The sequence below is a fragment of the Artemia franciscana genome, chromosome 1, assembly GCF_032884065.1.
Source record: "Artemia franciscana chromosome 1, ASM3288406v1, whole genome shotgun sequence".
NCBI lineage: Eukaryota > Metazoa > Arthropoda > Branchiopoda > Anostraca > Artemiidae > Artemia > Artemia franciscana.
This window is the reverse complement of record NC_088863.1, coordinates 10,198,350-10,222,621: the sequence shown is the minus strand read 5'-3', so window position 1 is coordinate 10,222,621 and position 24,272 is coordinate 10,198,350. Positions and strand designations below refer to the sequence as shown.

Sequence of the window (24,272 nt, the reverse complement as noted above, 5' to 3'; positions counted from 1 at the left end):
AGCTCTTAGCTCTAAATGTTTAAAGTTTTGCCATATTTTAATGAAGAAGGGTATAGAAGGATTACAACATAAATTTTGATAGTTAGATAAGGCTGGTTCTGGTTCTTTTATTTTTTACAATAATTTCAACATAAGTGTGACCTACTCCCGGCAGAGTGCATAGCTCAAACGGCACGGCTTTGGTAAAATGCGAGGACTGTGGCTTCCCACAAATTTGATAGATTATCATACTACGTGAATAAACTCTGAAATTTGTCGACAGCCAAAAATGGGACCCAAAATAATGTTCCTACCATCCTATTCCTTAATTCTACACCTTGACATTTTCTATAAGGACATATCCAGTTACTTTGTCAATAAGTAGAGAATTGGTTTCAATGCTTCACTTTAAGATTCATGCTCATCCCTGATCCTTTTTCAGCCTTGAGAAAAAAATTAAGTAAGCTCATCCTCAACCATATTATTTAATGCTACGAATCCCAAGACATGAGTTGGATCAGAAACCAAATGCTTTTTCTTTTGTAAACACAGGAAAAGGACATACATACCAACTTTCCCATAATCTCCCAAGCTTTGAAAGTTTGAGAGAATAGTTTGAAAGTTTGAAAGTCAACCAACAAATTACTGTTTTCCATGGCCGTCTTCATGTACTGGGAGAATTTTTTTTTCTTACTAATAGAATTTACATTAAAGATTTGTTTTATGACAGTGTTATACTAAATATTAAAGTTTAAAAATATATTTTAGTTTCCTATCTCTACCCACCCCTTCCCCTTCTAGAGCAGTGACTTCGTCAGAAATTCAGAAATTTTGCCATAATCACTGGAAAAAAGCAACAGTGCTGTGAGCCTAGGTAACCCATTTTTATGGCACTTGGTATCAACCAAGTGCCATGTAGCAATCGCAATTCTGTCGGTCTGTCGATCCCGGTTTCGCTACTTTAGGCACTTCCAGGTAAGCTAGGACGATGAAATTTGGCAGGCGTATCAGGGACTGGACCAGATTAAATTTGAAATAGTCATTTCCCGATTTGACCATCCTTGGGGGGGGGAAGGGGGGCTGGTTAATTCGGAAAAAATAGAAAAAATGAAATATTTTTAACTTATGAACGGTTGATCAGATCTTCATGAAATTTGATGTTTGGAAGGATATCGTGTCTCAAAGCTCTTATTTTAAATCCCGACTGGATCTGGTGACATTGGGGGGGGGGGGTTGGGAAGGGGAAACCAAAAATCTTGGAAAACACTTGGAGTGGAGGGATCGGGATGAAACTTGGTGGGAAAAACAAGCACAAGTCCTAGATGCATGATTGACATAAACAAAACGGATCCGCTGTGTTTGGGGCAGTTGGGGGGGGGGGATGGAGGGTTAATTCTGTTAAATTAGAAAAAATGAGGTATTTTTAACTTACGAACGGGTGATCGGATCTCAATGAAATTTGACATTTAGAAGGATATCGTGTCTCAAAGCTCTTATTTTAAATCCCGACTGGATCTGGTGACATTGGGGGGGAGTTTGGGGGGACCTAAAATCATGGGAAACGCTTAGAGTGGAGGGATTGGGATGAAACTTGGTAGGAAATATAAGCAGAACTCTTAGATACGTGATTGGTATAATTGGAACGGATCCGCTCTATTTGGGGGAATTGGGGGGAGGGGGGTTAATTCTGAAAAATTAGAAAAAATGACGTATTTTTTACTTACGAAAGAGTGATCAGATCTTCATGAAACTTCATATTTAGAAGAACCTCGTAACTCAGATCTTTTATTTTAAATATCAACCGGATCCAGTGCCATTGAGGGGGGGGGCAGTTGGGGGGATCGGAAATTTTAGAAGATGCTTGAAGTGGAGAGATCAGGATGAAACTGGATGGGAAGGAAAAAAGCAAGTCTAAGATACGTGACTGACATAACCAGACCGGATCCGCTCTCTTTGGTGGAGTTGGGGGGGGGGGGGGTAATTCGAAAAAAGAGGTATTTGTAACTTACGAATGGGTGATCATATCTTAATGAAATTTGATATTTAGAAGGATCTTGTGCTTTAAAGCTCAGATTTTAAATTCCAACAAGATCCGGTGACATTGGGGGGAGTTGGAGGGGAAAACGGGAATTCTTAGAAAACGTGAAAATTGGAGTATTTGTATCTTACGAATAGGTGATTGAATCTTAATGAAACTTAATATATAGAAGGATATTATGTCTCAGATGCTCCATTTTCTACTTGAATGGGATCCGGTGACATAGGGGGTTGGAGGAGGGAAACAGAAATCCCAGAAAACGCTTAGAGTGGAGAGATCGGGATGAAACTTGATGGGAAGAATAAGCACAAGTTCTAGATACGTGATTGACATAATTGAAACGGATCCGTTCTCTTTGGGGGAGCTGGGGGGTCTTAATTTGGAAAAATTAGAATAATTGAGGTATTTTTAACTTAAGAATGGGTGACTGGATCTTAATGAAATTTGATATTTAGAAGAAATTCATGTCTCAGAGCTCTTATTTCAAATCCTGACTAGATCTTTTGACATTGGGGGGAGTTGGAGGGGGAAATCAGAAATCTTGGAAAACGCTTAGAGTGGAGGAATCGGGATGAAGCTTGGTGGATAGAATAAGCAAATATCGTAGATACGTGATTGACGTAACCGTACTGGATTCGCTCTCTTTGGGGGAATTGGGGGAAGGGTTTCAGTGCTTTGGTGAGTTTGGTGCTTCTGGACTTGCTAGGACGATGAAAATTGGTAGGCTTGTCAGGAAACTGCACAAAGTGACTTGATAAAGTCGTTTTCCCAGATTCGACCATTGAGGGGCAAAAGGGAGAGGAAAAATTAGAAAATAATGAGCTATTTATAACTTACGAGTGGGTGATTGGATCTTAATGAATTTTGATATTTAGAAGGACATCGTGACTCAGAGCTCTTATAAAAAATCCCGACCGGCATTAAGCCTCTGATTTTTCTTTTGAATCAATCTATTGATTCTTAGAATTTTGTTAGAGCTCATACCATATGAGCTCTTGGCTCTTAGCTCTTCTGACCTCGTCACAATTGCCATATGAGCTCTTAGCTCTTAATGTTTAAAGTTTTGCCATATTTTAATGAAGAAGGGTATAGAAGGATTACAACATAAATTTTGATAGTTAGATAAGGCTGGTTCTGGTTCTTTTATTTTTTACAATAATTTCAACATAAGTGTGACCTACTCCCGGCAGAGTGCATAGCTCAAACGGCACGGCTTTGGTAAAATGCGAAGACTGTGGCTTCCCACAAATTTGATAGATTATCATACTACGTGAATAAACTCTGAAATTTGTCGACAGCCAAAAATGGGACCCAAATTAATGTTCCTACCATCCTATTCCTTAATTCTACACCTTGACATTTTCTATAAGGACATATCCAGTTACTTTGTCAATAAGTAGAGAATTGGTTTCAATGCTTCACTTTAAGATTCATGCTCATCCCTGATCCTTTTTCAGCCTTGAGAAAAAAAATTAAGTAAGCTCATCCTCAACCATATTATTTAATGCTACGAATCCCAAGACATGAGTTGGATCAGAAACCAAATGCTTTTTCTTTTGTAAACACAGGAAAAGGACATACATACCAACTTTCCCATAATCTCCCAAGCTTTGAAAGTTTGAGAGAATAGTTTGAAAGTCAACCAACAAATTACTGTTTTCCATGGCCGTCTTCATGTACTGGGAGAATTTTTTTTTCTTACTAATAGAATTTACATTAAAGATTTGTTTTATGACAGTGTTATACTAAATATTAAAGTTTAAGAATATATTTTAGTTTCCTATCTCTACCCACCCCTTCCCCTTCTAGAGCAGTGACTTCGTCAGAAATTCAGAAATTTTGCCATAATCACTGGAAAAAAGCAACAGTGTTGTGAGCCTAGGTAACCCATTTTTATGGCACTTGGTATCAACCTGGTTAATTCGGAAAAAATAGAAAAAATGAAGTATTTTTAACTTATGAACGGTTGATCAGATCTTCATGAAATTTGATGTTTGGAAGGATATCGTGTCTCAAAGCTCTTATTTTAAATCCCGACTGGATCTGGTGACATTGGGGGGGGGGGGGGGTTGGGAAGGGGAAACCAAAAATCTTGGAAAACACTTGGAGTGGAGGGATCGGGATGAAACTTGGTGGGAAAAACAATCACAAGTCCTAGATGCATGATTGACATAACCAAAACGGATCCGCTGTCTTTGGGGCAGTTGGGGGGGGATGGAGGGTTAATTCTGTTAAATTAGAAAAAATGAGGTATTTTCAACTTACGAACGGGTGATCGGATCTCAATGAAATTTGACATTTAGAAGGATATCGTGTCTCAAAGCTCTTATTTTAAATCCCGACCGGATCTGGTGACATTGGGGGGGAGTTTGGGGGGGGACCTAAAATCATGGGAAACGCTTAGAGTGGAGGGATTGGGATGAAACTTGGTAGGAAATATAAGCAGAACTCTTAGATACGTGATTGATATAATTGGAACGGATCCGCTCTATTTGGGGGAATTGGGGGGAGGGGGGTTAATTCTGAAAAATTAGAAAAAATGACGTATTTTTTACTTACGAAAGAGTGATCAGATCTTCATGAAACTTCATATTTAGAAGAACCTCGTAACTCAGATCTTTTATTTTAAATATCAACCGGATCCAGTGCCATTGAGGGGGGGGGCAGTTGGGGGGATCGGAAATCTTACAAGATGCTTGAAGTGGAGAGATCAGGATGAAACTGGATGGGAAGAATAAAAGCAAGTCTAAGATACGTGACTGACATAACCAGACCGGATCCGCTCTCTTTGGTGGAGTTGGGGGGGGGGGGGTAATTCGAAAAAAGAGGTATTTGTAACTTACGAATGGGTGATCATATCTTAATGAAATTTGATATTTAGAAGGATCTTGTGCTTTAAAGCTCAGATTTTAAATTCCAACCAGATCCGGTGACATTGGGGGGAGTTGGAGGGGAAAACGGGAATTCTTAGAAAACGTGAAAATTGGAGTATTTGTATCTTACGAATAGGTGATTGAATCTTAATGAAACTTAATATATAGAAGGATATTATGTCTCAGCTGCTCCATTTTCTACTTGAATGGGATCCGGTGACATAGGGGGTTGGAGGAGGGAAACAGAAATCCCAGAAAACGCTTAGAGTGGAGAGATCGGGATGAAACTTGATGGGAAGAATAAGCACAAGTTCTAGATACGTGATTGACATAATTGAAACGGATCCGTTCTCTTTGGGGGAGCTGGGGGGTCTTAATTCGGAAAAATTAGAATAATTGAGGTATTTTTAACTTAAGAATGGGTGACCGGATCTTAATGAAATTTGATATTTAGAAGAAATTCATGTCTCAGAGCTCTTATTTCAAATCCTGACCACATCTTTTGACATTGGGTGGAGTTGGAGGGGGAAATCAGAAATCTTGGAAAACGCTTAGAGTAGAGGAATCGAGATGAAGCTTGGTGGATAGAATAAGCAAATATCGTAGATACGTGATTGACGAAACCGTACTGGATTCGCTCTCTTTGGTTGAATTGGAGGAAGGGTATCAGTGCTTTGGTGAGTTTGGTGCTTCTAGACTTGCTAGGACGATGAAAATTGGTAGGCGTGTCAGGAAGCTGCATAAAGTGACTTGATAATGTCGTTTTCCCAGATTCGACCATTGAAGGGTTAGAGGGAGAGGAAAAATTAGAAAATAATGAGGTATTTATAACTTACGAGTGGCTGATCGGATCTTAATGAATTTTGATATCGTGACTCAGAGCTCTTATAAAAATCCCAACCGGCATTAAGCCTCTGATTTTTCTTTTGAATCAATCTATTGATTCTTAGAATTCTGTTAGAGCTCATACCATATGAGCTCTTGGCTCTTAGCTCTTCTGACCTCGTCACAATTGCCATATGAGCTCTTAGCTCTTGTTCTTAATGTCTAAAGTTTTGCCATATTTTAATGAAGAAGGATATAGAAGGATTACAACATAAATTTTGATAGTTAGATAAGGCTGGTTCTGGTTCTTTTATTTTTTACAATAATTACAACATAAGTGTGACCTACTCCCGGCAGAAAGAATAGCTCAAACGGCACGGCTTTGGTAAAATGCGAGGACTGTGGCTTCCCACAAATTTGATAGATTATCATACTACGTGAATAAACTCTGAAATTTGTCGACAGCCAAAAATGGGACCCAAAATAATGTTCCTACCATCCTATTCCTTAATTCTACACCTTGACATTTTCTATAAGGACATATCCAGTTACTTTGTCAATAAGTAGAGAATTGGTTTCAATGCTTCACTTTAAGATTCGTGCTCATCCCTGATCCTTTTTCAGCCTTGAGAAAAAAATTAAGTGAACTCATCACTAACCTTATTATTTGACACTACGAATCCCAAGACATGAGTCGGATCAGAAACCAAATGCTTTTTCTTTTGTAAACACAGGAAAAGGACATACATACCAACTTTCCCATAATCTTCCAAGCTTTGAAAGTTTGAGAGAATAGTTTGAAAGTTTGAAAGTCAACCAACAAATTACTGTTTTCCATGGCCGTCTTCATGTACTGGGAGAATTTTTTTTTCTTACTAATAGAATTTACATTAAAGATTTGTTTTATGACAGTGTTATACTAAATATTAAAGTTTAAGAATATATTTTAGTTTCCTATCTCTACCCACCCCTTCCCCTTCTAGAGCAGTGACTTCGTCAGAAATTCAGAAATTTTGCCATAATCACTGGAAAAAAGCAACAGTGTTGTGAGCCTAGGTAACCCATTTTTATGGCACTTGGTATCAACCTGGTTAATTCGGAAAAAATAGAAAAAATGAAGTATTTTTAACTTATGAACGGTTGATCAGATCTTCATGAAATTTGATGTTTGGAAGGATATCGTGTCTCAAAGCTCTTATTTTAAATCCCGACTGGATCTGGTGACATTGGGGGGGGGGGTTGGGAAGGGGAAACCAAAAATCTTGGAAAACACTTGGAGTGGAGGGATCGGGATGAAACTTGGTGGGAAAAACAATCACAAGTCCTAGATGCATGATTGACATAACCAAAACGGATCCGCTGTCTTTGGGGCAGTTGGGGGGGGGATGGAGGGTTAATTCTGTTAAATTAGAAAAAATGAGGTATTTTTAACTTACGAACGGGTGATCGGATCTCAATGAAATTTGACATTTAGAAGGATATCGTGTCTCAAAGCTCTTATTTTAAATCCCGACCGGATCTGGTGACATTGGGGGGGAGTTTGGGGGGGACCTAAAATCATGGGAAACGCTTAGAGTGGAGGGATTGGGATGAAACTTGGTAGGAAATATAAGCAGAACTCTTAGATACGTGATTGATATAATTGGAACGGATCCGCTCTATTTGGGGGAATTGGGGGGAGGGGGGTTAATTCTGAAAAATTAGAAAAAATGACGTATTTTTTACTTACGAAAGAGTGATCAGATCTTCATGAAACTTCATATTTAGAAGAACCTCGTAACTCAGATCTTTTATTTTAAATATCAACCGGATCCAGTGCCATTGAGGGGGGGGGGGCAGTTGGGGGGATCGGAAATTTTAGAAGATGCTTGAAGTGGAGAGATCAGGATGAAACTGGATGGGAAGAAAAAAAGCAAGTCTAAGATACGTGACTGATATAACCAGACCGGATCCGCTCTCTTTGGTGGAGTTGGGGGGGGGGGGGGTAATTCGAAAAAAGAGGTATTTGTAACTTACGAACGGGTGATCATATCTTAATGAAATTTGATATTTAGAAGGATCTTGTGCTTTAAAGCTCAGATTTTAAATTCCAACCAGATCCGGTGACATTGGGGGGAGTTGGAGGGGAAAACGGGAATTCTTAGAAAACGTGAAAATTGGAGTATTTGTATCTTACGAATAGGTGATTGAATCTTAATGAAACTTAATATATAGAAGGATATTATGTCTCAGCTGCTCCATTTTCTACTTGAATGGGATCCGGTGACATAGGGGGTTGGAGGAGGGAAACAGAAATCCCAGAAAACGCTTAGAGTGGAGAGATCGGGATGAAACTTGATGGGAAGAATAAGCACAAGTTCTAGATACGTGATTGACATAATTGAAACGGATCCGTTCTCTTTGGGGGAGCTGGGGGGTCTTAATTCGGAAAAATTAGAATAATTGAGGTATTTTTAACTTAAGAATGGGTGACCGGATCTTAATGAAATTTGATATTTAGAAGAAATTCATGTCTCAGAGCTCTTATTTCAAATCCTGACCACATCTTTTGACATTGGGTGGAGTTGGAGGGGGAAATCAGAAATCTTGGAAAACGCTTAGAGTAGAGGAATCGGGATGAAGCTTGGTGCATAGAATAAGCAAATATCGTAGATACGTGATTGACGAAACCGTACTGGATTCGCTCTCTTTGGTTGAATTGGAGGAAGGGTATCAGTGCTTTGGTGAGTTTGGTGCTTCTAGACTTGCTAGGACGATGAAAATTGGTAGGCGTGTCAGGAAGCTGCATAAAGTGACTTGATAATGTCGTTTTCCCAGATTCGACCATTGAAGGGTTAGAGGGAGAGGAAAAATTAGAAAATAATGAGGTATTTATAACTTAAGAGTGGCTGATCGGATCTTAATGAATTTTGATATCGTGACTCAGAGCTCTTATAAAAATCCCAACCGGCATTAAGCCTCTGATTTTTCTTTTGAATCAATCTATTGATTCTTAGAATTCTGTTAGAGCTCATACCATATGAGCTCTTGGCTCTTAGCTCTTCTGACCTCGTCACAATTGCCATATGAGCTCTTAGCTCTTGTTCTTAATGTCTAAAGTTTTGCCATATTTTAATGAAGAAGGGTATAGAAGGATTACAACATAAATTTTGATAGTTAGATAAGGCTGGTTCTGGTTCTTTTATTTTTTACAATAATTACAACATAAGTGTGACCTACTCCCGGCAGAGTGCATAGCTCAAACGGCACGGCTTTGGTAAAATGCGAGGACTGTGGCTTCCCACAAATTTGATAGATTATCATACTACGTGAATAAACTCTGAAATTTGTCGACAGCCAAAAATGGGACCCAAATTAATGTTCCTACCATCCTATTCCTTAATTCTACACCTTGACATTTTCTATAAGGACATATCCAGTTATTTTGTCAATAAGTAGAGAATTGGTTTCAATGCTTCACTTTAAGATTCATGCTCATCCCTGATCCTTTTTCAGCCTTGAGAAAAAAATTAAGTGAACTCATCCCTAACCTTATTATTTGACACTACGACTCCCAAGACATGAGTTGGATCAGAAACCAAATGCTTTTTCTTTTGTAAACACAGGAAAAGGACATACATACCAACTTTCCCATAATCTCCCAAGCTTTGAAAGTTTGAGAGAATAGTTTGAAAGTTTGAAAGTCAACCAACAAATTACTGTTTTCCATGGCCGTCTTCATGTACTGGGAGAATTTTTTTTTCTTACTAATAGAATTTACATTAAAGATTTGTTTTATGACAGTGTTATACTAAATATTAAAGTTTAAGAATATATTTTAGTTTCCTATCTCTACCCACCCCTTCCCCTTCTAGAGCAGTGACTTCGTCAGAAATTCAGAAATTTTGCCATAATCACTGGAAAAAAGCAACAGTGTTGTGAGCCTAGGTAACCCATTTTTATGGCACTTGGTATCAACCAAGTGCCATGTAGCAATCGCAATTCTGTCGGTCTGTCGATCCCGGTTTTGCTACTTTAGGCACTTCCAGGTAAGCTAGGACGATGAAATTTGGCAGGCGTATCAGGGACTAGACCAGATTAAATTTGAAATAGTCATTTCCCGATTTGACCATCCTTGGGGGGGGGGAAGGGGGAACGGTTAATTCGGAAAAAATAGAAAAAATGAAGTATTTTTAACTTATGAACGGTTGATCAGATCTTCATGAAATTTGATGTTTGGAAGAATATCGTGTCTCAAAGCTCTTATTTTAAATCCCGACTTGATCTGGTGACATTGGGGGGGGGGGGGGGGGTTGGGAAGGGGAAACCAAAAATCTTGGAAAACACTTGGAGTGGAGGGATCGGGATGAAACTTGGTGGGAAAAACAAGCACAAGTCCTAGATGCATGATTGACATAACCAAAACGGATCCGCTGTCTTTGGGGCAGTTGGGGGGGGGGGGGTGGAGGGTTAATTCTGTTAAATTAGAAAAAATGAGGTATTTTTAACTTACGAACGGGTGATCGGATCTCAATGAAATTTGACATTTAGAAGGATATCGTGTCTCAAAGCTCTTATTTTAAATCCCGACCGGATCTGGTGACATTGGGGGGGAGTTTGGGGGGACCTAAAATCATGGGAAACGCTTAGAGTGGAGGGATTGGGATGAAACTTGGTAGGAAATATAAGCAGAACTCTTAGATACGTGATTGATATAATTGGAACGGATCCGCTCTATTTGGGGGAATTGGGGGGAGGGGGGTTAATTCTGAAAAATTAGAAAAAATGACGTATTTTTAACTTACGAAAGAGTGATCAGATCTTCATGAAACTTCATATTTAGAAGAACCTCGTAACTCAGATCTTTTATTTTAAATATCAACCGGATCCAGTGCCATTGAGGGGGGGGGGCAGTTTGGGGGATCGGAAATTTTAGAAGATGCTTGAAGTGGAGAGATCAGGATGAAACTGGATGGGAAGAATAAAAGCAAGTCTAAGATACGTGACTGATATAACCAGACCGGATCCGCTCTCTTTGGTGGAGTTGGGGGGGGGGGGGTAATTCGAAAAAAGAGGTATTTGTAACTTACGAATGGGTGATCATATCTTAATGAAATTTGATATTTAGAAGGATCTTGTGCTTTAAAGCTCAGATTTTAAATTCCAACCAGATCCTGTGACATTGGGGGGAGTTAGAGGGGAAAACGGGAATTCTTAGAAAACGTGAAAATTGGAGTATTTGTATCTTACGAATAGGTGATTGAATCTTAATGAAACTTAATATATAGAAGGATATTATGTCTCAGATGCTCCATTTTCTACTTGAATGGGATCCGGTGACATAGGGGGTTGGAGGAGGGAAACAGAAATCCCAGAAAACGCTTAGAGTGGAGAGATCGGGATGAAACTTGATGGGAAGAATAAGCACAAGTGTTAGATACGTGATTGACATAATTGAAACGGATCCGTTCTCTTTGGGGGAGCTGGGGGGTCTTAATTCGGAAAAATTAGAATAATTGAGGTATTTTTAACTTAAGAATGGGTGACCGGATCTTAATGAAATTTGATATTTAGAAGAAATTCATGTCTCAGAGCTCTTATTTCAAATCCTGACCAGATCTTTTGACATTGGGTGGAGTTGGAGGGGGAAATCAGAAATCTTGGAAAACACTTAGAGTAGAGGAATCGGGATGAAGCTTGGTGGATAGAATAAGCAAATATCGTAGATATGTCATTGACGAAACCGTACTGGATTCGCTCTCTTTGGGGGAATTGGAGGAAGGGTATCAGTGCTTTGGTGAGTTTGGTGCTTCTAGACTTGCTAGGACGATGAAAATTGGTAGGCGTGTCAGGAAGCTGCATAAAGTGACTTGATAATGTCGTTTTCCCAGATTCGACCATTGAAGGGTTAGAGGGAGAGGAAAAATTAGAAAATAATGAGGTATTTATAACTTACGAGTGGCTGATCGGATCTTAATGAATTTTGATATCGTGACTCAGAGCTCTTATAAAAATCCCAACCGGCATTAAGCCTCTGATTTTTCTTTTGAATCAATCTATTGATTCTTAGAATTCTGTTAGAGCTCAGACCATATGAGCTCTTGGCTCTTAGCTCTTCTGACCTCGTCACAATTGCCATATGAGCTCTTAGCTCTTGTTCTTAATGTCTAAAGTTTTGCCATATTTTAATGAAGAAGGATTACAACATAAATTTTGATAGTTAGATAAGGCTGGTTCTGGTTCTTTTATTTTTTACAATAATTTCAACATAAGTGTGACCTACTCCCGGCAGAGTGCATAGCTCAAACGGCACGGCTTTGGTAAAATGCGAAGACTGTGGCTTCCCACAAATTTGATAGATTATCATACTACGTGAATAAACTCTGAAATTTGTCGACAGCCAAAAATGGGACCCAAATTAATGTTCCTACCATCCTATTCCTTAATTCTACACCTTGACATTTTCTATAAGGACATATCCAGTTACTTTGTCAATAAGTAGAGAATTGGTTTCAATGCTTCACTTTAAGATTCATGCTCATCCCTGATCCTTTTTCAGCCTTGAGAAAAAATTAAGTGAACTCATCCCTAACCTTATTATTTGACACTACGAATCCCAAGACATGAGTCGGATCAGAAACCAAATGTTTTTTCTTTTGTAAACACAGGAAAAGGACATACATACCAACTTTCCCATAATCTTCCAAGCTTTGAAAGTTTGAGAGAATAGGATAGTCAACCTAGAAATTGTTTTCTTATTGACCTTGGAAATATTTTTAAGGCTCTGAGGTTAGAAATAAGCTACTGAAGATTTATGAATGTAATTTTAGAAAAAGGGGAGGTACCTAGCAATTTAAGAAAACCTTAATTAAACCACTGTATAAGAAAGGTGATAGAGTGATTGTGGTAATTATTGAGGCATTAGTCTGGTCTCTGTAGGTAGCAAATTACTTAGTAATACAATACTTTTTAGAATGTGAGATGCTGTAGATAAGGTTTTAAGAGAAGAAAAGCATGGTTTTAAAAAAGGTAGAGGATGTGTCCACCATATTTTCACTCTTAGGTTAATAATTGAAACGTGCCTGAGTTATCAAACACCTTTGCTCCTCAGTTTTATAGATTATGAGTAAGCGTTCGATTCTGTTGATAGATGAGCTTTAGCAAAGGTTTCATCCTTGTGTGGTATAACAGACAATACATTAAAGTGATTAGTGCTATGTATGAGAGTAACCGTGCTGTGGTTAAGGTAGGAAATAAGGTTAGCAACTGCTTTCATATTAAATCAATAATTAAGCAAGGTTGTGTTCTATCCCCCTTTTAATGGATCATTTTGATGGATTTGGCTTTTTAAAAGTTCTAAGACGTTTGGAAGAATAGGAAGATAAGCCTGCAAACAAAGATTAGAATATTGGAAGCTACAGTGATGACAGTGTCAAATATGGCTCTGAAGCTGGGCGCTCCGAAAAGCGGGTGAAGATTTGCTAGATTTTCCAGAGAAATTGTCTACGGATTTTTCTGGGTACCCAGCTTACTGACCGTATTTAAACAGCAAGCTGTGCGAAAAATATGGTTCAACCCCACTTTCTAGGGCTATAATGAGAGAAAGATTGATTTGGCCAGTGCGCATTATGCGGATGAAGAATGACTGATTGCCAAAGATTGTCCTTTTCGACCAACGGTCTAGGACTAAACGAAACTCTGGTCGTCCGCAGTTGGGGTGGGAGGATGCCATAAAGAAATATATAAAGGAAATGCGAACTTCCTAGAAGGATGTAAAGAAGGGAGCTTTGAATAGATTGGGATGGAGGAGGAGTGTGCGTGGCTGTGTTCTCTTCAGGTGGCTTGCTGCTACGTCCAGTTGCTATATAGTGCAAATATTGTACTATGGTACAGGTATTGTGTCATGAAAAATCTAAATTAATTTATCGAAAAAGGATATTTCATCATAAAGCGCAACTTTGAGATTTACGAAAATCCATTTTTAAGGAAAGATGTTCGTAAAACTATGAAACTAGAAAATGTTTTTTCAGCAACCTCCGATGTCAGTGTGTCAGGGAATAATGATACCCTGATATTAAAGATACCCGATATCATAACCTTGATACCCAATTTCAGTGGACAAAACACAGAACTGACAATTCTAAGTTTACCTTACTTTCTTTTTGAGGGCCCGGGCTTGATCAAATCGCAGGAAGCGATTTTGATACAGTTATTTTCTTATCATTGCAGTAGCCAATAGTAAGACTTTTTCAGAAACGGGGCTGATGCCTTGCAAGACCATATATGCATATAGCCTAATTGACGGATTGGCATTAAATAATGATTTAGGCTACATATCGACTTTTGAAAGCTTATGGACGTAACACAACAATTTTCCAAATTGGTGAGGAATAACTGCGCAATTTTTCTGCGAGAAGAACTTTATAAAAGAGAATTTACCTTATCGTACGCGTATCTTTTCAAGGTTGAATTACCCTTTCCTTTATCCACAGGAAGGTTGCAGGGGTTACACTTTTCTACACATTCATCTCTGGACTCAAAAAGGTTTTCTGTGCCGCGACATCCTCCATATATGTATTTTTGGCAGACACATAGCGTAGCGTTGTAAGTCCACATGGGTATGATAGCTGCGCAACTTATATTCCCCTGGATGGGAGGTAGAGTACATATTTTATTGTAAGTTTTCAGCACATCATCTGAAAAAGAAAAGTCAAGAAATGTAACATACATAAAACAAACACACTATAGGAAGTACCCATGATTGGCTGCTTAGAGGATGGGAGGGGTGTTAATTAGCTCTAGCTAAGTCAGAGGAAATTTCACTAAGAAAGCGGAGTCACATGCGTATTTATTAATGATCAAAATATGACAAATAGGTTGAAGCAAAATAAAAGACGTGGGTACAAAAATGTCTGATGATGAAATTGAATCCACTTCATATGAAGATTCCAAGCGAATAGCGCTTTTATGTGCAAGGTTGAAGAGGCTTGAATAGATTGGGGTGGAGGAGAAGCATGCGCAGATGTGTTAGTCTCAGGTGGTTTGGTGACGCAGTGAGTTGTTAGTAGTAGCAGATAGACTTTTTGAGTAGATAATATATTGTTTTATATACAAAGTTTGTTACTCTTACAGTTAGTAAAAGTTTGCCCTAGTACTACTACTAACAACTCACAGCTGCAGCAACTCATCTGAGGCCAACGCGGCTACAAATACTGCTCCTCCTCTGCTTAAAAGTTATTTGCATGCTTAAATTCTAATAGTCGTGAAAAAAATATTAAATGTCAACTGAGTGGGGTGCCATCTTGACCGAAATTAAGCACCCAGGATCATCCTGTTAGGTAGGTTAGGGATAAAGTAGCTAATTAACTATAGCTAAGAAAGAGTGGGAGTTTACTAAGAAAATTGAAGTCACACACATATTTCTTACTGGTCAATTGTATGACAGATACGGAAAGAAAAACAAAAGACGCGGGTGTAGAAATTTTAGACATCAGTTTAACCTATCCATTCTCCTTTGCATTGGGTATACCTATAAAAAGTGTCCATGCAAAAGAGAATGGGACATCTACATGTGCTGGATCTTGGGAGATTTGGACATGGGAAAATAAGGATTAAAATTGGGCCACCTACCGTGTAGTGTCTGGTGACCTCAATAAAAATTAGAAAACTTAAAATAAAATTGTTTATTTCATATGGTTAATCTAATGGAATAGGATCAAAGATGACACTACTCGATAAATAAAAACTAAAATTTCTCAGCATTTTACACTTTCAAGAATTATTTGAAGTGAAAATCCAGTCTGCTTAAATTAGGGCTAAATTAGCATGGGAAAATCTTGAGTTGTGTTTTAAGGCACCGGGTTTAAAGCGTGTGTCGAGCAGGTCCGACAGAAATCGTTTTCAGGTTCCCGTTTTCAACTCAGCAAAACTTTAAAGTGTATTTATCAACACTGGTATTATTTGAGGGAACTATTAGGGGGTTAAATCGTATACACACCTGTAGTAGCGCAGTAGATTGGTATCTGATTGGCAATGCAGTGACCGGGGGTTCAATACTAGATGCTACAGGGCCAATGGGGGAAAGGGACGTCGATTAAATAAATTTCCACGAAATGTCTATTTCGAGTATAAAAAACATGGTCTAGGAGGAACTTTTGATTTTTATGTTATAAATAATATTCAGAAATTGAAATCATAAGTCAAGTTTCTTTGTTAAATTTTGATGTTATGTTTTATCACCTGAAGTTGTTTATACTGTGAAATAACGTGCCTTTTTTTTCTTTTAATATTACACGGGTCAATCTGGTCATTTAAAGTGGAGCTAACCATGGAGAGAAAATTTGTGCGTAAAAGCTGCTGATTCTATTAGTTTGGATTTGGTAAAATTCAAGAGATATATGCACAGATTCTGCATTAGAAAGCATTGTGCAGCTATAAGACACAAAATACTTTCAGAAAGCTTTTGAACGGATGTATTTATAAAAGAACAAGCATTTATCTCATTGATGACTAATAGCGAGGTTATACAATTTTTGTCCTACAGCCTAGATTTAATTGATTTTGCCAAAGGCTTAAGAGATATATTAATTAAGAGACTTGTAGGAAATCCCGTAAGTAAGTCTTTAAATTGGTATATTTATGAAGAAAAACACAGTTTTTGTATATTCATTACTGTTTTAGTAACGATAAATAATAGACTTAGGATAATTTTTTTAGCCAAATTGTATGAAATTTCCAGGGGGAATAGTCAGCGAGGATCAAATTGTCCCGGACATTCAGAGATTTTATACGAGAGGAACTTTCCATGGAGTGATTTTTGGCAGGCGAGGTTGTTTAAAACGGAAGCGAACCCAGAATGTGATTCATAAGAAAATGTATATTATAGCCGAAAGTTATAATTCGGTTATTCTTTCCATACTATTTTCTTGTAAAGTTTAGTACTATTTTCATATTTATGTTTTAGAAACGGTTGGTCTTTATTTTTTACTCTACTACCTGGTATCTGTGTTTGAAGATTGATCAAACAGTTCGTGGTAATATACTGTAAGTAACTCGACCCTTTTTGTCCTACAGCCTGGATTTAATTGATTTTGCCAAAGGCTTAACAGATATATTAATTAAGAGACTTATAGAAAATCCCATAAGTGAGTCTTTAAATTGTTATATTTATGAAGAAAAAACCAGTTTTGTATATTGTACGTAAATATGGGTTAAATCTTAATTTTTTGGATTATTTTTTGGGGGGACTGTGGGAAGTAATTGGTACACTGTCCCTCTCTCTCTGTCTCTTTTTTATGCAGATAAAACAAATGTTTGTTTTATGCAGTAGTTGTTTAGATACTTAATGTTTATGTATTTTTTTATGAGTCCCCTCCTTTACAGGTCATGGAGCATTTGTTTAATTACTGAATGTTTAATCAATGACTTTACTTACTGTGGGATTTTTTTTATATTTGTTTGTCTAAAAAAACATTCAAATAGGTAGCGCCTTGCGAATATAGGTCACTATTTTACACATTCTTATGATAAAAATTAAAACGAAAGTATCAAGGGGATTTCAAGGTCTCCCTAGTTTGCCGTATATATGCATATATTCAGTTATGCGTATGAATTCTGCATCAAATACTATCGCTATAAAACCCAAAACACTTTCATTGCATAGAACTGATGGACCTATAAAAGAAAAAACATTTCTTACATTTATTATTTATATTTGTAACCAATTGCCAGGCTATGCAATTACTTTCTTCCTTCTCCCGAGAGGTCGATATACGCACTTGTTGATGACAATAACCGGTGTTTATTAAGTCAATTAACTAATTGGACCCGTTTGATTAATTAGGTAAACGGCTTAATGAAACAATCTATCTCATTTTATGTCGGAGACAGATATATTCAATTTTAATGAAACTGAATTTTGTTTTTTCGATTAAACGGGGCAAAATTTTCTTCTTGAAGTTCAAGAAAGGGTAGCCCCAAGAATATTCTTGATAACCTTCTCGGAAAACACGAAAAGTTCGCTCACAGGAAACGTTTCTTGAACAAGAAGTGCAGCTTTGGGAGATCCCTGTGATACCATCTACTTTGAAAATCTCACAAATCTTATAGTCAAACCACAAATTCTCAATTTCTCTCGATAATGGATAGTCCTTGGGAGAATTTATTAATGGACCCTTTGTCTTTCAGACATTCAACAGACAAGGCAGAAATACTGTGACTCGGAAAATGTTTTCAAGATTCTACATAGCCATGGTCGAACTTACTTAGTTTGAGTGACGTGACTGGAAACATCACATTTGCTGAGTATGCTACATAGCGCTTTTTGAACTACTGCTGCAGAATTGCACTGTTTTTCCTAATCATGTAAGTAAACAGTAAACCTTGATAGTTGTTGCATAAAGGTGAAACTCTGAGTATGTTGGTTGTGTAAGGTCAAAGCTCATTGCCATCAAATACATGATTTTTCAAAAAATTCATTTCATCTCTTCCAGAAGCTTATGTTTTATTTTTACTCATTGCTTAAGATTGATTTTAGACAAAAACCTTAATGAAGGGAAGAAAACCGAGAATCTACATACGAATCATAAAACAACGTTGCCAGGTTCTCTGTATCCCCTAAAATAATATTAACAGAATAGTCTTAGCAAATGGACCCTAATAAGAAATAACGACTTAGACAGCGCTGCCAGGTCCTCTGCATCCCCTAATATAATATTAACAGAATAGTTTTAGTAAATGGACCACAATAAGAAAGAACGACTTAGACAACGTTTACAGGTCCTCTGCATCCCCTAAAATTATATTAACAGAATAGTTTTAGTAAATGGACCATAATGAGAAAGAACGACTTAGACAACGTTGCAAAGTTCTCTGCATCCCCTAAAATAGAATCAACAGAGTAGTTTTAGTAAATGGACCACAATGACGCAAGAGAAAAGAACGGGTGCCCGAGTGAGGTTGGGGTAAGCTTTAAATGCAATGGTATGAAAGATGTTGAGGAAGTTGGCTAAAGTAGATGCTTCAAAAAGTGTAGGAGGGAGGAGAACTCTTTGCCGACATCTAGACCTTAGTTTACTGCATGGGGTTTGCAATATTAGTGGAAGCTTAGATACTGAACGGAAGTTGGAATGATAGGACGATATAAAGAAAAAGTGGGTACCACTTGGATTAAATAATTGTTTAAGTTCCTAATTTACCGTAATGTTCACCGTGATTCTTGGTACTCACCTAAATTGTATTCTTCTACTTCTGACGCGGAAGAGATGCCACTTTTTCCTTGAATTCTATTTTGGAACACCTGTGGAAAATGACAAATAAGAATATGTAATAATAATAGGATGTTTGTAATTGTTCTTTAAATTGTGCATTTTATATATGTTAGAACATATAAGTCGTGTTTCTAAGCAGAGAATTGGGGGTGTACCTGCAATGGTAAAGGGTTTCTGAATGTGACGTCGGTAAAAGTGCCTGCCTAAAGATGCAACTGGTCTTTAGCACTGGCATCGCTATCATTGTGTAAAATAAGTATGAGATAACTACCTCCCATTGGTTTAGTTTTATTTTGCAAGGGGGCACAGCTTTTAAAAAACTTTTAAAACAATAATATTTTATTAAAATGTAAGACATTATAGGATAAATTATGAAATCTTCATGTGTCCTCATACCAATGTGCCAGGAACAGGTTTAACATTCACACTAAATATTAACTTAGTAAAAACATGGATAAAATAGATCACTTGGGACCTTTTTTGAAGTGCCAGATCCAAACTCCTTCAGAAATACTATCAGATTTACAAACTATTTTGACAGTATGTTGCATCCCTTGTGCAGGTGAAATGGAGCTAAAACAGGACCTCTTCTAATGAGGTGCACTTTAAGAAAATAACACAGCATTGCTCCCAGCAATGATTAACTCAAATAGTGTGGTCTGGAAACCATGAAGAATATACTGTCCATATTGTACCGTATAGGTAATCAAAGGTATGAGCTCCGAAGCATCCGAGTAAGGTGAAAATGTTACGGTTGAACAGTGATAAATGTAGCAAAACGTGACGTAGAGACACGAGTGCTAAAGAAAGACGAGGTACTAGAACTTAAAAAAAGCTGTTGTTACACATGGGACTAAATAATTCCCCTGAAAAATTCCCCGCCCCACAGAAAATTCCCCTAAAATATCTCCCGAAGAAAAGTACCCAGCAGGAAAACTCCTCCCGAGGAAAATCCTCCTCCCGGAAAATCCCCCTAAACAGAAATTTCCGGGGGTGGGATTTCCCACGAGAGGAATTTTCTATGGGAATTTTTCGTGTGGGGAATTTCCAAGGATAGGGGAGGCGGATTTCCCGGTATTATTTGAAAAACGATTACGAATTAAATGCAAAAAACAAGTTTTTTCAACTGAAAGTAATGAGCAACATTAAAGCTTAAAACGAACAGAATTCCGCATATGAGGGGGGGGGGGGTGCTCCCTCTTCAATTACTCCCTCTTTACGCTAAAGTTTGGCTTTCTGTCCCAATTCTTTAGACCGACTCCTGAAACAAAAGGGCCGTTTAATTGGAATAAGAGGTTTTTTGTTTAATACTAATAAGTTTAGCATTAAGAGCCAGGGATTGAGGAGGGGACAATCCCCTGTATATACGAAATAGTTTCTGTTCGTTTAATTTTTGTTGTTTCTTATTAATTTCCGTAAAAAAAAAAACATTTTGTCTTATTTAATCATGTAATTTGCGATGGTTTTAGGGGTCACAGAACGTTACAGGCAACCTTGGTCATAGTATAATCTCTATTCGTTTTAGGTTCAAAATTTACTATTAAGTTTCATATGTAAAACTAATATTTTCAAAATGTTAGTTCAGTTCATTATCATTTCATCATCATTCAGTACATCATCATTCAGTTCATTATTCACCTTCGTTTGTGCTACAGTCACTCACCCCTGCCCTTTGTTTAGAGTTGAGTTTTACGACTTCTTCGATAATGATATTTGAATGTTATTTTTATCAATAGTTGAATCAAGTGAGTTCTGAAAAGCTGCTAGAATCCTTGCTGAAACTTTCTTCCAGGAAATTTCTTGCAGACAATTTCTGGGAAAATTCTCCTTATTTTTATTTGAAAATCTTGTTTTTTCCTTTAATTTCGATCGTTTTTCAAACCTTCCCAGAAATCCCCCGGGAAGCCCCTCTCAAAGGAAAGTTTATCCCATAGAAATTCCACATGTAGAATTTTCACCGCAAAAAATTTCCCCCAAGACAATGCCCCAGAACATCTCTATGGAAAATTGAGTCGCCAAAGAGAAAATAAGACAAATAAAACAAAACAAATAAATCCGCATATGATTTCTGACAAATTCCCCTCGTGTAAAATTTACCCGGAAAATACCACCCCGATACTTTCCTCCCCACGAAAAATTTTCCCCGTGGAAAGTCCCCCTCCCCCCAAAAAATATCCATATATTTCCCGATAACATACACTACATGTAAACAATGGGTAAATTTTATGCCTGGCGGCCCTTTCCCTAGGGGCTAGTGGGTAATTTTTTCCATAGAGGCATAGCTAATGGATCTTTCCACTATGGTGAACCAAATGGCAATCCAAACTTTTGAGCGAATGTCTTTAGAGTGGGAGAGGTATGGACATGGAAGGGTGGCTAGATGACCTCCAATTGGTTTCATGACTTAAAACGGGCACTACAACTTTTAATTTTGGTCGTACAAGCCCTATCTCGATTTTCTAGGAGCAATGGTTTGATATGACCACTCCCGGGGAAACACACGGATCTGTGATCCATCTTCTGGCAAGAACTACGAAGTTTCACATTTTTGTAGATAGGAAAATGAAACCTCTAAAGCAGGCTTTCTGATATGTTGAATCGTATGGTGCGATTTTCATTGAGATCCCTTGATTTTTTGACAATTGTCACAGTTATGTTTGAAAAATTGTGTGGTCAAATCCACTAACTGAATGAGCGTCTGAATTCAACGGAATTCGTTTCTCTCTTTCAGTGAAAATTTATAACTTTGTTAATAACAGTGAAAACAAGAGCTAACAAAGAATGAATACACCGTAGAAAAACACTTAAAAAAAGGGCGGGGCATATACTAGCAGGCGGCCAACAGAGCATAGCAAAGCTGTGTCAGTTTTTTGGTTATATTTAACCCGAGGGTCGCCACTCCTTGGGTGCATTGTGACTGATAGGTTTGAATCGTAGTTCCTAGTGTTTCAAGGCACGACCAAAGACTATAGAAGCAAATATGAGTGCAAACTGGCCCTAGCATTACTAACGCCATCTACCATTTGGCGATTTTTTTCATCTCCCTAAAAATATGCATACTTGTTTTCTCGGGTAGCCACTTTAAAATTTAGTGGAGAATAAAGAAAGCTGGAATTACCACCAGTGAATCTACCTTCTCAAAGTTAACTATCCAATTTACCCTGCCATGTTTTGCTTAAGCTAGCGTAGGCCTACTTTGCGTAATTAGATTCTATTTCAAAATAATTCTTGAAAAAAATACAGACTAATTTTCAGATACACAAATTTTTGCTTCAGTTCATCAAAATTGTTCAGTAAATATTTTCAGTATCAAGTTTCTTAAAAATTTCCTACTTGTTTTTTAATGAAGATGGCCGATGCAAAGCTTTATGTGGCACAAGTAGTTTTTAATTTTCAAAGTAGCTTCAAATCACGAAAGATCCAACTGTTGCAAGTTTTTTCATTATCTTGGGCCACGGCTTTACCCATGAACAAATATATGTAGTTTTAAATTATTACTGGTGAAATAATTCTGAGGTTTTAAGTTTAATGAAGATTCTGGAATTTTTTTTTTGTTTTTTGTTTGATTTTATTCTTGCTCATATTGTCACCAATGACGTTGTTCTTTTTATTTTTTGGCTAGTTCATTTAATTTTGTAGTTTTTTCTTACGTCTTCTAACAGTTGGTCTCCTCAAGAAAAGTCGAGCTATTTATTAAATACCTCATGAAATAGTTTGGTCAGGTATTAAGCATGTTTTGTAAAGGAAGTAGTTCCGAAATATTCAAAACTTAATATTTTTAGTCATATACAAGGAGGGTTTACCTGATTCCTTCTTCTATGTAGCAAAAATGCGAGTCCTGGCTCTATATACCGGAAATGTTTGTTAGGGCGTGTCTTTAGTCTCTTTTCCCTCATCTCATTTCTTCTCAAATGTTTTTGTATCCAAAATGGAAGTGGTTTATGTACTTGAACTCGCTGGTGTAAATCCAGAAATTCATTACTATCATCGTCATAATCACTAAAATCAGCATCATAATCATCAATTTCATCACTATAATCATCATTTATATGGGGATGACGGTTTTTATAAGGAGCTTCTACTAACGTTTGTAAAAATGGCTTGAATTTGTGTCCAACAGGAGGGCTCTCAGAGACAGGGAAATATCTGTAAGGTGGTGAGGGCTCATAGTCTATGTATTGCATGGGATTTCTCTCTTCATGAGTTATAGCAGGTATGACCGGCTTAACGTTATACCACACGGAAGACTGAGCTGTAAGACACTTTCAATCAGCTGATGGTACAAATTAGGTTTTTTTTTTTACATAAAATTAGATATGTGTTTTACCTGCAAATTGTACAACAAACACAAGTACAATAGAATTGATCCCTACAAAGATCCCATTAACTGCAAAAGAGCGGGAAGATACACACTTACACTAAATCACAAACAGTGAATAATTGGTCATAAACAATAACTCAGAAACAATGAAGACAAAACCATCAATAATAAAAACACAAACTTATAACCAATAAAAAATAACAAAGGGGACAGAGCGAGAAAGGTAGAGAGAGAGAAAGAGAGGGAAAGATTTCAGCAATTCATAAGAAAATATTCCGATAATTAGGCAAAAATTGGACCGGCTTAAATAAAACCTATACAGTCAATAATGATAATAAAGAAAACTAATGATAACAAAGAAAAATCCTATAGGAAAAAAGTAATTTTGAAAGTGTGAAATTTTGAAAATTTTTACCTTCGAGCTTGGAGGTGAAAAACTAATTGCATTCTGAAACCAAATCAGAGAGCTTATTCCAGTTAACAAGACATACAACTAAGGGATTGAGATGAATCCTTACCGTTGGAGCAAGTGTAATAAAAGAAGTGTACTCTGAGAAGTAATAAAAGAAGTAACAAAAGAAATATGTAATAAAAGAAGTGTACTTCTAATAAAAGAAGTCAACTCTGAGAGCTACACAGCTGATATTTCGACCACATTGGCCTGTCATACTATAAAGAAAGAAAACGATCAAAAATGGGGTTCTTTAAGGCCAAACGAGAATACTGAAAAACACACAAAGCGAACATTTCGAGAGGACAACCACCACCTCTCTTCTTCAGCACGAACAAAATAGTATATTCAATAGCATTCGTTTGTTTTGATGGGTTTTCTTCAGCATTTTCCTTGAGTATACTATTTTCTTCTCACTGAAGAAGAGAGGCGGTTGTCCTCTCGAAATATTCGCTTTGTGTGTTTTTTCAGTATTGTCGTCTGACCTTAAAAAGCCCCATTTTTGATCATTTTTCTTTTATAATTCGACCGATTAGAT

The 24,272-nt window shown here is 37.3% G+C and overlaps 2 protein-coding genes across 6 annotated transcripts in view; one reads left to right on the top strand and one right to left on the bottom strand.

Moving 5' to 3' along the window:
* LOC136025399 (uncharacterized) overlaps positions 1–24,272 on the top strand; it is a 597,112-nt gene that overhangs the window by 338,822 nt on the left and 234,018 nt on the right. The gene's annotated exons all lie outside the window — the stretch shown is intronic.
* LOC136025352 (uncharacterized) overlaps positions 1–24,272 on the bottom strand; it is a 61,649-nt gene that overhangs the window by 26,942 nt on the left and 10,435 nt on the right. For both annotated transcript variants that reach the window (XM_065701301.1, XM_065701293.1), the window contains exons 4-6: positions 22,766–23,214; positions 18,922–18,991; positions 14,134–14,390 (exon numbers count right to left, since the gene is read on the bottom strand). In XM_065701301.1, the coding sequence (XP_065557373.1) occupies positions 14,134–14,390; positions 18,922–18,991; positions 22,766–23,214 (776 nt within the window). The remainder of the gene's footprint in view (positions 1–14,133; positions 14,391–18,921; positions 18,992–22,765; positions 23,215–24,272) is intronic.